Source organism: Apus apus, chromosome 8 (assembly GCF_020740795.1).
Source record: "Apus apus isolate bApuApu2 chromosome 8, bApuApu2.pri.cur, whole genome shotgun sequence".
Taxonomy (NCBI): domain Eukaryota; kingdom Metazoa; phylum Chordata; class Aves; order Apodiformes; family Apodidae; genus Apus; species Apus apus.
The window spans coordinates 8,172,333-8,185,211 of record NC_067289.1 but is presented as its reverse complement, the minus strand read 5'-3'; the positions used below and the strand labels follow the sequence as shown (position 1 = coordinate 8,185,211).

At 42.7% G+C, this 12,879-nt stretch overlaps 1 protein-coding gene across 2 annotated transcripts in view; it reads left to right on the top strand.

Moving 5' to 3' along the window:
* The window catches only part of EPHA4 (EPH receptor A4), a 105,063-nt gene extending 93,064 nt beyond the window's left edge, over positions 1-11,999 (top strand). Inside the window, exons 14-19 of one of the 2 annotated variants that reach the window (XM_051626518.1) lie at positions 749-898; positions 3,291-3,484; positions 5,969-6,124; positions 6,409-7,282; positions 9,563-10,154; positions 10,735-11,999. In XM_051626518.1, coding sequence (XP_051482478.1) covers positions 749-898; positions 3,291-3,484; positions 5,969-6,124; positions 6,409-6,523 — 615 coding nt within the window. In that variant the 3' untranslated portion in view covers positions 6,524-7,282; positions 9,563-10,154; positions 10,735-11,999. Of the gene's footprint in view, positions 1-748; positions 899-3,290; positions 3,485-5,968; positions 6,125-6,408; positions 7,283-9,562 lie in introns of both variants that reach the window. The other variant, XM_051626517.1, reaches the window with a different exon arrangement.
* The last annotated feature ends 880 nt before the right edge of the window (positions 12,000-12,879 follow it).

Sequence of the window (12,879 nt, the reverse complement as noted above, 5' to 3'; positions counted from 1 at the left end):
AAATCAGATAAACAGGATGGAGTGAATCTAAAACAATGCAGGACCTCAGTGGCCCAAATCAGATGGCCAAGTGGTTTTATTTGCTTAAAAAGCAGTATTTTAGCAAGAGGCAGATCTCTCCAACAGGTATCAAAAGCAGCCTTGTACCGTGGTCTAGCCTTGAACTCCTCCCACAGGGACTGGGAGAGCCCAGAGGCTTGCTTGCCTTCTCACATCTCTGGTAGGAGTTGGGATATTGCCCATGGGAAACACCACAGTGTTAATAAATCTTCCCAGTTTATCCTCTCTTTATTTTACCTTTTTGAAAAGCAAAATGTTTGTAATCCCATTTTTCTGAAACAGGCCGAACAGGTCAGACAGGCAAGCAAGGAAATAGTAATTAACAGCATGTACTTATTTGTTTTGTCAACTAAATCTCTAATATATACTTTGTAAAACCCCTGGCTCGTTCTCATGCTTCACCATAGCCCTAAGCAGAGATCTCTTGGAGGGCTGATAAAAATACATTTAACGATTCACTGGTTGGCCTCCTTGTGACTAAAGAAAACAGATGGGCAGCATTGCCTCCTGGTTGGAGCTGACAGTTTTATGGCAAGAAAAAGAGAAAGTGGCTGCCTTCTTAAGAAGGGCTCTGGAATTGCGTACACACAACCAGTTTGTGTTTTTAATAGCAGTGCAGAACAGTGCCAGCCACGCACAGTGCTGGGGCAGTGACTCACTCTGCTGTGGTTCCTTCTGTTGGTGACAGGGTGGCAAGATCCCCATCAGGTGGACGGCACCAGAGGCAATTGCCTACCGAAAATTCACTTCGGCCAGTGACGTGTGGAGCTACGGCATCGTCATGTGGGAAGTGATGTCCTATGGAGAGAGACCTTACTGGGATATGTCCAATCAGGATGTGAGTCTTCTTCAGAGCTTCCTCTTCCTTTTCTCTCCTTCTCCCTGCCACTGTATCTTTGGCCTTAGATGTGTGCTGATGTGTTTCTGTGTCAACTGCAGTATGGTAGGAAGACGTTTATTTCAGGTTTTTAAAAGGATTGTAATGGGTGGTAGATTCCGGTTTTCTCAGGGTTGCTCTCTGGAATGAAGACTTCCTTGAGTACTTCAAGCCTGGTCAGGGAGTAGGGGATTCTCAAGTTAGGGTCTAAAATGTGTGCATGTATCTTTTTTCCTTTCTTTTTTCTTACTTTTTTTTTTTAATTTTAGGAAAAAATATTACAAGCAATTAAACTAAGAAAGAAAAATGAAGTAAAGGGAAACAAATACATTTAAGGTGTCAGATCATAATACTGTCAAGAGAGGGAAGATTTGAATGTTGATATAAAATCTCGACTTTATTGAAAGTCTTTAAGAAAAAACACTTGAATTTAATAGGACTTCCTATTAGTAGTTAATTTTTCAAGCCCCAGTGTGCTTGTAATTCTTGCAGATTATTTTATTACTTGTAGGATATCTAAAACAAGACATATCCAATTTTGATTATCAGTCAGAGCATCCTTGTGACAATTGCATAGCTGCCCCTCGAGGACAGTAAATAGCAGCTTTCCTAAATGACCATTCTTAAATTATGCATGTCCTGTTTAACCGTACCATCTGGACTACTTCAGTGTATTCCAAGAGGGAACATGCACAATGGCTGCTATTCCTGAAGAGTAGTTCATAATAATGCTAATAAGAGCTTTTGCTAATAGAATTCTTATTAAATGAAAAAAAATTATCCCAGTGAAAATGAGGCATAGATTATCCATAATTCTTTTCCCAAGGGATTTACAAACACATAAAGGAAGAAGAAAATGTTAATCTGAATATATGGTTATGGGAGTGGTTAAGTCATTTTACAAGTCATCTGCTTTCTTCTGTAGAGCTGAACATTTTCAAAGAGTGTCTAGATGCGAATGGCATTTAATCTAAACAGAGGATATAATTTTAATTTCCTTCTGATGTGAAATGTCTTCTGGCACCCAATCTTGCCTTCCTTTGCTAACAGGAAGTCATCAAGACTTAGCAAGAAAATAAAACACCAGATGTCTACAGTTGTATCAGGCATGTCTACACAGCACGGTGGAGCTCAGTGCAGCAAGCACAGAGCTAGTGTCTGAGGCTGGTAAACCCTGCTGATGTGCAGGGCTAAAGCATGTCGAGAAGCTGGCTGAAACAGGACAGTGAAAGCCAGTATTGCTGTCTTTGCATCCTCTCTTTAGTACATGGCACAGACACACCACTCTTTTCTCCTTAACAATGGTGAGAGCAGTGCTTTTCACAACAAACCAGAAGTGGACATCAGGTTATTCTCAGCATCTGTTGAATCAACAGAAATCAAAAGGATCTTCATACTTTCTGGAGTTGTGAGAGTCACTTCGTTTGTGGTCACTGAATAGCTGCTAATAGTGCAAGCATATCCCTTGTTCTGTCCTCCCAGGGGATTTTAGCCACTAATTGGACAAGATGAGAACGGGGGAATTTAGTGCAATTCAGTCTCTGTGTGCTCCTGGTCTCTAGTCTCATGGTGAATCCTGCAAGCAAAGTCATATCGATTAATTAAGATCCGAAGGCTTCTGGGTCATGTCCCTGTCATAGCTGAATTGAGTCGTGGTCACGTCCTGTTCTCCTGAGAGCTGAGAAGCAAGCAGATTTCTGAGCTCTGGAGCCCTTTTTTGGAGAGTTTGAAATTATTTCAGCTTGGGAGTTCTTCTGGTTTCTATTAAATATGAAATGCATACTTAAACTGCTGTGTTGGAATTCTGTAAGTTTCTTGATAAAGCTGCACAAAAGGGTTCCCATCTCTGCATTTTTTGGTTCAGACCATACAGTGGGGAGAGAACAGGTTCTGTACAAGGTCTGTATTACCAACAGAGATGAAGTAGTCCAGGAGGGGGGATGATCTGCTGCACCCTAAAAATTATGGAGGAGAATTAATCTTCAACATATTGCACCCTAAACTGGCAGATATTAAAGATTTGCTGTAGAACTGTTGCTTCTCCCGCCCTCTGGTCAATAAGGATAGTTGCTTAATTCTAACTTATGTCGTGCGCTCTTTTGTGGTACATTACCCTGCTGTATCTGATGTCTCCTTTGGATGCTGTACCCTTTTAGTTCTGAATTGCCAAGGAGAAATGACAGTTCTGAGACCACCAACTGCCTGAGTCTTGGTGCAATTTTCCATGTTGTTTCACTTAATTGTGGGATTTGTTTCCATACTTTGGATCGCCCTAGGATAAATGATACTCAGCTGGTAGATGTGAGTAGTGTCTGATGCTCTCTAATGCCTTTCCTAATTGTGCCATTTATAGGTTATTAAAGCCATTGAAGAAGGGTATCGGCTGCCACCCCCGATGGACTGTCCCATCGCTCTCCATCAGCTGATGCTGGACTGCTGGCAGAAGGAACGCAGTGACAGGCCTAAATTTGGACAGATTGTCAACATGCTGGACAAACTCATCCGCAACCCCAACAGCCTGAAGAGGACAGGCAGTGAGAGCTCCAGGTCAGCTGTGCTTTTGTAATGGTGATGTACAAGGGAGCACAGTGGAGATGACAAGCAAAGCTGCAGGTCGCTGAAACCTCAGATCACAGCGTGGTCTGTAGCTCTGCAGAGCCAGGCTGCATAGCAGACATGGCACACTGCAGGAGAGCAGAGAGGTCTTGCTGGGGCATGGCTAAACCCCACTGGGCACCCCAGGCTCTCCCAGCTCTGTGAAGAGGAGAATTGAATGAGCAGAGCTGCTGCTCTATCATGGCAGTACTGACCATGTTTATAGCCCAGTCTAAAGCATGTCCTGAAAAGTTCTGATGCAGGCAAGTGCTGTTTGAGGCTTGCCACATCTTCTTCTCCCCCCTGGTAAAAGGGCTTGCAAGGGTAGTCTTAATGCAGTGTAGCTAACAGGAGTGATGTGGTTTTCTGCAGGAAAAGTACATCATCCAGTTTTATAAACCCTAGATTTGTGTAGGATTTGCAAATGAGCATTACAGCATTGCAGCCAATGCCTTGCAGGCATTGGGAAGGCGTGGATTAATTTTTATGTGAATTTGAATTTAATTTTGTGGAAAGCCAGGTTCATGTCTCCACTGATCCCACATTACATTTGTGTTTTGTTTTTTTTTTTGCTGAGCGTGGTATACCGGGTACGTGCAAAAGAAGCACCTTAGGAAGGAAACTCCCAGAGTTGTAGGGTAAAACCAAAATATCTTTGTTGGGACAGATCAGCAGTTTGTTTAAGCTGGTGAAACACTGATGGAGTAATAGGAGCTTTACTAATTAACACCAGGTTTTATTTATTTATTTATTTATTTTAAATGTCTTTGCTTTGTCAGGTAAATTTGCTTGCAGCAAATATGGAAAATAGTTTAAAAGAAAAGAAACAGGAGTAATGGGAAAATACTTGTTAGTAGACAAGAAGGCAGAAAAATATCCATTGGACAATACAGAATTAAGTGAAGGAGTAGCAGAGGTTCTGATTCAGCCTCCAACAGAACAACATCCTGAAGAAAAAGCTATTTTTGTTTTTAAACTTGTACATCCCTTTGTGACTCTCATAAAGTGCATTATCAGAAGAGGGATTATTAACCCTGTGAGGCCCCTATGGCCACACCGTCTTTCAGATTGCCATAATTGCATTGGTAGTTTAGCAAAATATATCCACCTTTGAGGCTGAAATATTTTACATGGTGAGATTCACAATATGATCCGCTGGGATAATTTGATTTGAGAATCACAGTATGAATGTCTCCATTTTTCTTTCTTTCAATTTCTGATGCTCTTTGAAAATATCTAGATTTTTAAAAAGTTAATAGGCTGCTCAAGGTAATTTTTTGTGTGTAAGTTAATAGCCTATTCAAGGTCATTCCATGTTCATGGCTATTTATAGATCTTTATTTTTCTTTGAATTGGAATATGAATTTCAAATAGGTGTATAACATTGTTAATATAGTATGACTTTTTACATGAAGCATAATCGCATATAACTAGGTTGCCATCATTGGTCTAGTGTTAGATAGTACAGTGAGGGAGCTGTACCCAGTATTACCAGCACGTGCTTGGTGCCTTAGGCAAGACATAGCTACACTATTGCACACCTCATTTTTGATAATGTGCATTTTCAAATAAATTGCTAAATGATCATTGTTTTGGTTAGCTAGATAGTAGTAATTTTAAATGGTTTAATGAAACTGTGACTTACAATATAAGTGAAATAATAAATAAGATATTAATAAGAGAAGGAAACTTTGTAAAAATAATTATTTGCAAATCTGTGCAAGGGAAAATGAGAAACACATTCCTCAGTGCAAACAAAGATCAAAGCTCATGATTCCCGCCACTCCTGGCACACGCACCGGTCGGGAATGGATTCATTAAAGAGGGGATTAACTCCCTGCTGTCCTGAGTTTGATTGAGTGCTCTGAGCTTGCTGCAAACCTGGCTAGAGACAGGACTTATCTGAACCTGCCCTGAGTTCTGCCCTCCAAACCAGTCTGGCAGGTTGTGAGCTCCCAGTTCTGTGCTCATACTTCAGTGGTGTTTCTAAGGTTGCCGAGCTGAGGTCTGACACATGCAGGATTGGCAAGGTCTGGCATTGCTGCCTGGGAGATACAGGCCCAGTGGGCTGAACACCTTCCAGCATTGCCAGCTGCTTTTTTTTTTTTTGTAAATAAAAGCATTTTCTATGAACTTGGCTGCATCTGAGGTAGAAATGGTAAGTGGCATTGTGGTTCAAATTAAATCTGAAAGCAAAAGTAGAAACCTAAGGTCAAATTCATTCTTAGCAAAAATTGGCCTGATGCTTTGCAGTTTGTTTAGTTTCTTGCCTTGATCTGCATTGCTGTGCAGAAAGCCACCAGTTTTGCTGGGTGCAACGTCTTGCCCCTACTTTGCCTAACCATTGAGGGTAATTGTTGCAGAGATCAAACTTTGGTTTGGAATTCATGATCCCGCTGACACCATTTCTCTGTCCTTTCTCTGCTTGGCATCCAGACCTAGCACAGCCCTGCTGGATCCCAGCTCCCCGGAGTTCTCGGCGGTTGTTTCTGTTGGTGACTGGCTCCAAGCCATTAAAATGGAGCGATACAAGGATAACTTCACAGCTGCTGGCTATACCACCCTAGAGGCTGTGGTGCATATGAACCAGGAGTAAGTACTCAGTGATATAACAAAAAAACTGGTAAATCTGGATTTAATCGGCCTCTTTTGCTTTGTGCTGCATATCATTACACTCATTAAAGGAATGGAATGTCTTTCATTTGGATGGAGGATAACTTTAAAATGCCTCCACAATGCCTTCACTTATTTAATTAAACATCTCTCTACATCTGCCTTGCTTTTGCTATGTTGCTTGTGGTTGACTCTTAGTATTTCTCTCTGCACCAGCATCTGATCCACAGTTCTTAGCCCCCTGCTTCTCTTGCTTTCCACAGTGACCTGGCCAGGATTGGGATCACTGCCATCACCCACCAGAACAAGATCTTGAGCAGCGTTCAAGCAATGCGCACCCAAATGCAACAGATGCACGGCAGGATGGTTCCCGTCTGACCCAGTACTGAATAAACTCAAGACTCTTGAAATTAGTTTACCTCATCCATGCACTTTAATTGAAGAACTGCACTTTTTTTACTTCGTCTCCTTGCCCGTCGAAATAAAGATCTGCAGCATTGCTTGATGTACAGATTGTGGAAACCAAGCGTGTGTGTTGGGAGGGGGCCTCCAGAAATGACAAACCGTCGTTTTAAACCAGACCTGGAACAAATTGTTTCTTGGAACATACTTCTCTGTTGATCAACCATATGTAAAATACGTGTATCTATATAAATATAAAGTCACATTCAAGTTTTGATGCTATGTTTGCTGCCAGATACTGTGCTTAAAAGCAAAAGTACTTTCCTTCTCCCTATGACCTGTAGGATTACAACCATAGTGTTTTATTTGTGGGTGAAACCACCTTTGTGCATCTTTCACTGGAATGAAGAATCTGCCCTATGATGTTTTCTGCAGACTTGATGCATCACTAGTACTTTGCAGAAACCTCAGTGAGAGTATCATTTGGCTAATCAGTGCCTGCCAGTTAGTGATCTAAACATTTATGGGCTTGAGACATAAAATCAACCACCTCGTCGATGACTGGGCAAAACTGGACTTCTAGGGAGATTATTGGCTGTTGTGCTGTGCTGAAGCTTACCACTTAAAGACATTTTATGAACATCTTGCCAGTAGTCAGCTGTGACAATCGTGGCTGTGGAGCTTTTGGACTTCTTTTCTCTTTGAAGAAGTGATTTCCTTTGCCACATGGAGAAGGTCAGTGGAAGTACAGTGTCCAACATGTTTGTGGTGCTTTATTTCTTAAACTGCTAGGATTTCATCACTGCTCGGGGAAAAAAAAAAAATGCTGTGGTATGTATCATTTGGGGTTCCCAACTGGTTTGTATGAACCTGTGCTGGTTTCCCAGACTAATTGCTTAGTGTTTCCTATTGTTTGCTCTATTTGATGACAGTGAAAATTGCAGTTTCGAAACCTGATCTTGCTCTCAAGCTGTTGCATGTTAGGTTGTGCAGACAAGGTGTAGGAGTGTGTATTGGTGCTCACTCATTTCATTCCTAAGAGCTCACATGGGGACCAATAGGGATGCCCTTACTTTTTGGGTGAAAGAAACCCACTCATGGTTTTGCAGAGTTTGGGTTTCAGGCATGGTGGGAGCTCTATGTTATGCAGCAGGGTTATACTTCAGACATGGTGATCCAGTCTCATCAGCTGTGGGAACCAAACTTGCTTTTGAAACCAGCCCTGAAGGCTGGATTATTGAGGTGACTGTGGGTGTGAGTGCCAGGTGTAGGCTGCACTGCTGAGGGCTAAGTGCCCCTCTGCAAGTATGGCAAACAAGATGGAGCATGACCTGCTTGAAAAGCTGCCCTCCAACTCCTCCAAGGAGTAGATGGAAAACTGAGTAAAAGCATCCCCTGGGTTGCTGGGTGGAGGTGATGGCTATGGGAAAGTGGTTGTCCTCATTAGGTCACATCAGATAAAGCTTTATCTGGTAAAGCTCTGAGCACATTTAGGCTTGAATTTTATTTATATTAAGCTTCTATTACTCTTCCTGAACAGCCTGTTTAAATTAGGTTCCTTTTAAAGTCCTTGTGAGGATGAAAGTGATGAGCTGACCATAGAAAAGAGACAGGATCAGGCCCACTTATGAATAAGAGGAGCATTTTCATGACACCTTCTTTAGAACAGACCTTGCATTTCAGCTGTGCCAGGCACAATGTCAGAAAGGTGAGATTTATATTTTGGTGGCTCTAAGCCTGGTTCTTTGGTCTTACAGTATTTTGGTCCCACTCCACACCTGACAGCCAATTCAGAAATGATTTAGTGGCTTAATAGATCAGATTTTTTTATAATTGCATTTATTCTAAATCCAAAACAAGTCACTCAGTTGGACAAGTCACACTTACTGTATTGTCACTCACATCACTTTTTGTCACTGTGAACAATTACTTGCTGATTTTAACCACTAACTCTCCCCCACCCCCAACTTTCTCAGAAAACGACTTGTTCAGAATATGGGATGCTAAATTTGGATCCTGTCAGGTGATGACAGCTTAGTAAAAACTGTTCTGCAGTATTAGTTATAAAAGCTTTTCCATTTCACTAAACTAAAGATTTCTTTTAAAAAACTACTTAAACCTGCATCTTTTAATGTCATTTTGCCAGGCAACATAAGAAGTGGTTACTCATTTTAAAGACCTGACACTTGCACTTTCAGCAGCAAAAATTCTTTTGCTTCTTAAGTGCAGAGATACTTTTAAGTTTCCCTTTGCTGTAGATCTGTTGCATTTTGCTGAGATTGTCTTCTTATGCAAAAACAAAATACACGTAATATTCTGGCTAGTTTGTAAAATTGCTCTTCTGTAGGTAATTGAAAACACTCCAACATTTTCCACAGAAAATGAAAAGAACTGTGTCCCTATAGAACGAAGACTGTGAAAACGCATGGTTGGGTTCTCAGATCTCCCACCAATGGTTGTGTTCCCTGTGATAAGATATGGCCAGTGAGGGGACATCCACTTACAAGTTATGGTAGCTGGAGGAGAGAAAATTTAAAAAAAACAAACCTGTGTCATGGAAGTGAGATTTGGAAATAGTGTGAGGAAAAGAAAGGGGTCAAGGAAGGCAAAGGGTTCTCCCCCTTGCGAAGTGCTGGTGTTACTTGACTGGCTCCAGACAGCCAAACCGGGCAAGCATGAGCCTGGCAATGGGCTACAGCCCCCTGTGTTTGCCCTTCAGCCACCCTCTTGTGGGAGAACTGGAACTCTTCCTACTTTCTCCTCTCTCCTTCAGGAGATCCTTCTTCCCCCTCTGCAGAGAGGTGTGATTCCTTGAACCTGTTGCATATCCACCTCTTCACTGCAGAGATGAGTTCAGGTTTTTTCCTTTGATGTGAATTAGCAGTTGCACTGGCCGTGGAGGATCTGGCTGCCCACAGCACTGCTTCTTCTGGGAAACCTGAGAGGAGGCAGTTGGGCCATGGGTGTGTCGGTCTTTTCCTTGTTGTTTAATATATGTGTTTTCTTTTTGTGCAGGGAAATAAGATTTTGCTTTCCTGGCCTCATAGCCCGTCCTGTTGATCACATTGACCACGGAGGTACAGAGACTAGACCTGAAGCCTTCTGGATCCACAGTTGCGTCTTCCCTAGCACTGATCCTGGAAAACACACATTGAACAGTCATCAATCCCTGAAGACAGCGTGACTTTTTTTTTTTTTTACTTTTTTTTTCCCATGCCACCCACTCCATTTTTTTTCTTTCACTGAGAGATGTGTAACTCGTTAAGACTCAGCACCCAGTTGTACTGTGTCAAAGCCCTGCAGACTTCTAGATTTTTTTTTTCCTCCTTCTGCTTTCACTTCCTATCATTGGTTTTATTTATATATTTAGATTTTTTTCTCTCCTCATCCTCCTGGCTGTCACTGCTGCATCTCGGACGAGTGCAGGTGCTGGAGCACTACACATCTTACCATGGACACCAGGCCAGGTGCCACAACAAAAAACCCAGTTCCTGTGAGCTGCCTATATACAGTGCTGAAGTGACATTTTACACAAAACGTGCCATTGCAGTGATATAAATATATTTTTTTCCTTGAGTGGATAATGGATTATTATCTCCTCTGAAAGGTGCGTATGTGTGCTTGTGTGTTTGTGTGTGTGTGAGTCACCTCGTGTCTAGAGCTGCCTGTGAATGTGCCCAGAACCTCTCTGGAAGTGCAGGAATCCCCTGTCAGGAGAGCAGGCCAATAGCTCATGTCTGCAATGGTAGGGAGAACACCTAAGTGTTTGATTTCAAAAAGTGTTTGATTTCTGTATCTATAAATGTATTTTTTAGCTGCCACACTAACCTTGATGAGTAGTTCTGCAGCCTGAAATAGGGGCAATTCCAAGTTTTGAAGTTGTGGATTACAGGATTCATAAGGGTGCTAAAGATTTTCTTAAGTGTTGTTTATTTGTACTAATGCCCTGTTCATGATCAAGATCAACCAGTTTCTCAACAGCAAGTTGATGGAGGCAACACCTGCACATCCATCCACTGCTAACCCTGAACTGAATTCTTAAGTAGCCTTTTTTATCTGACAAATAGGATTTTAAAGAGTTGTTGAATGCGAACAAAAATATGCAATTCTTACATTCAGAGAAGCACCTTGCTCTGTGTGCAAGCTGTGAAAACTTGTAATAATCAAAACACTTCATTTGCTCCCAGCACAGTTAAGGAACAAAAATGCAGCAAGAAGTGTGAGGTTGCAGTAGCTAGCTGGCGAGTGGTGGTCCTGTTCCTTGTGTGGATGAGGAAGAGCTGGCGAGGTTCCTGGAGGGCACTCGTCCTTCTGTGGCCCGAGGAACGTTGCTGTGACTCACTGGTACTGCCTAGAGAAGCTGCCTATGTTTGGAGAACTCACGGTTAGTGTCGTGTGAGGAGGAGGAGTGGAGCTAGAGCCCGGGAAACATATGGCCAGTGGGAATGCGGAGTGGAGCGGGTGATGCTCCCTGCCTGCTCCCTGGCCACAGGGGCTGGCGCTGGCTGTGGGGCACAGCAAACTGCCCCGGGATGGGGCTCACTCCCCCCTCCAGGGTGGGGCTGGACACACTGCATTAGAAGAGATTGCAGCCTTCACCAGGGCTGTAGATGGGTGTCCCAAGGTTGCTCCTGCTCCTATTTTCCCTCCTCTCTGACCCTCCAAGTTCTCCATTAACTGTAATTCTGCTTGCTCTGGAGGAGGAGGAGCTGCAGGTGCATGGGAGGTAAGCAAGGGCAGCCTGGCAGTGTGGTGGGGTGCCAGGAGGTGCCACGGTGCTGCCCCAGGTGGAGCTGGGGGCAGAAGGAAAGGGCGTGTCACTCCACTGTATGCCATCTGGGAAGAGGTCATCCACCCCTGGCAATGTCTCGCATGATAAGCCTCTGTTTGTTAGGAAATTGTCCTGCTCACACACCACTGGATAATGTTTGTCCAGGTTTCTTGCTGTACTAATTTTGTGATGGATCTTATGTATTAAAAATATATATGTATAAAATACAAAAGGCTGGTAAGTAACCAGTAAACAGGACTTAAAAAGCAGTATTTTTCTTTTATGTGACATTTTCATAACCAGAAAAAAAAAAATCTGAAATACTAATCAGACAAATAAAAAGAGAGTGCATTTATTTTTTTGTGTCACTGCAAGTATGTTGGAATATGCAAGGACTGTGGTTAAAATTAGAATGTATGAGGTATATTATAATTTAGTTCATCCTGAAAAAATCTAACAGCATTTCTTGGTTCGTGCATTTGAATGATCTCTGGGTTAGATATAGAGATTTTTCTATTTTGTTTTAATTTGTAATTTTTCCCCCTCCATGAATTTTAGGTACACATAACTTATGTCATTTATTTATGGTCTTTTATACCTAGTTTGTAAAATTGTAAAATAGCAAATAATGCAGACATTTGCATTTGAAAATAATAAAGTAGTTGCTGTACAAACCTGAAATGGACTGTTTCTAATTATTGCATGTGTTTTTTTTTTTAATTTAGTGTTTATCACAACAGATACGAATACAGAAGTTGGAGTAATAGTCCTGGCATTTGGCCCAAAGGGATTAATTCTCTTCAGTAGATATCACAGGAACTCACCCCTGAAGTTCATTTGAACTGCGTAACGTGCCCGCAAAGCACATTGCTTTTTCTCGTTGCTGTCCCCGAATCTGTGGTGTGCTGAGCACCTGCAATGTGGGAAGGATGCTGCAGTCAGGCTGGCCTTGTTCATGAGCTCAGTGATTTTTCCTTGGAGACCAGGTAGTATCCATGGGCACCTGAGAAAAACCTGCACAATCGTAACGTTGTTTTGTTTGCACTACTGGGATTGGCTGGGACTAGTCCCCCTCCCCTGTTTCCTGCTGTCTGGACTTTGTCTGGGGCCAGACACCACCGTGCCCGATAATCCTACGGTTCTCACAGCTTCCTGTGGGCCAGGATTTTGCCTCTAATGTGGGAACTGTGACCTTGCTGCCAAGTTACTGCACTTGCTGCTCTGCTTGTGGGCTGCGTTTGCGTGGGTTAGTGGGCTCGTGGTGCAGACTCGTGAGCAGAGAGGGAGAGGGTGAAAGAAGCAGGAGGGAGGGAGAATCTCAGGGCTGAAATGCAAACCAGAGGTGTGGGGAGTGTGAGGAGCAGCAGAAAATGGAGAGGGACGGTTTCTGTGACAGAGACTGAGAGAGTGGATGTTGTGTGAAGGATGTTGCTGTGTAATGGTAACACACTTATGGGCACGTGCTGCCAAGCCCAAGTGCCAGCGGTGTCATATCCTTAGCTGCTCCTTAGAGTAGGACATCCTGGCTTTCTGGCACTTTAACCACCTGAATTATGTATGT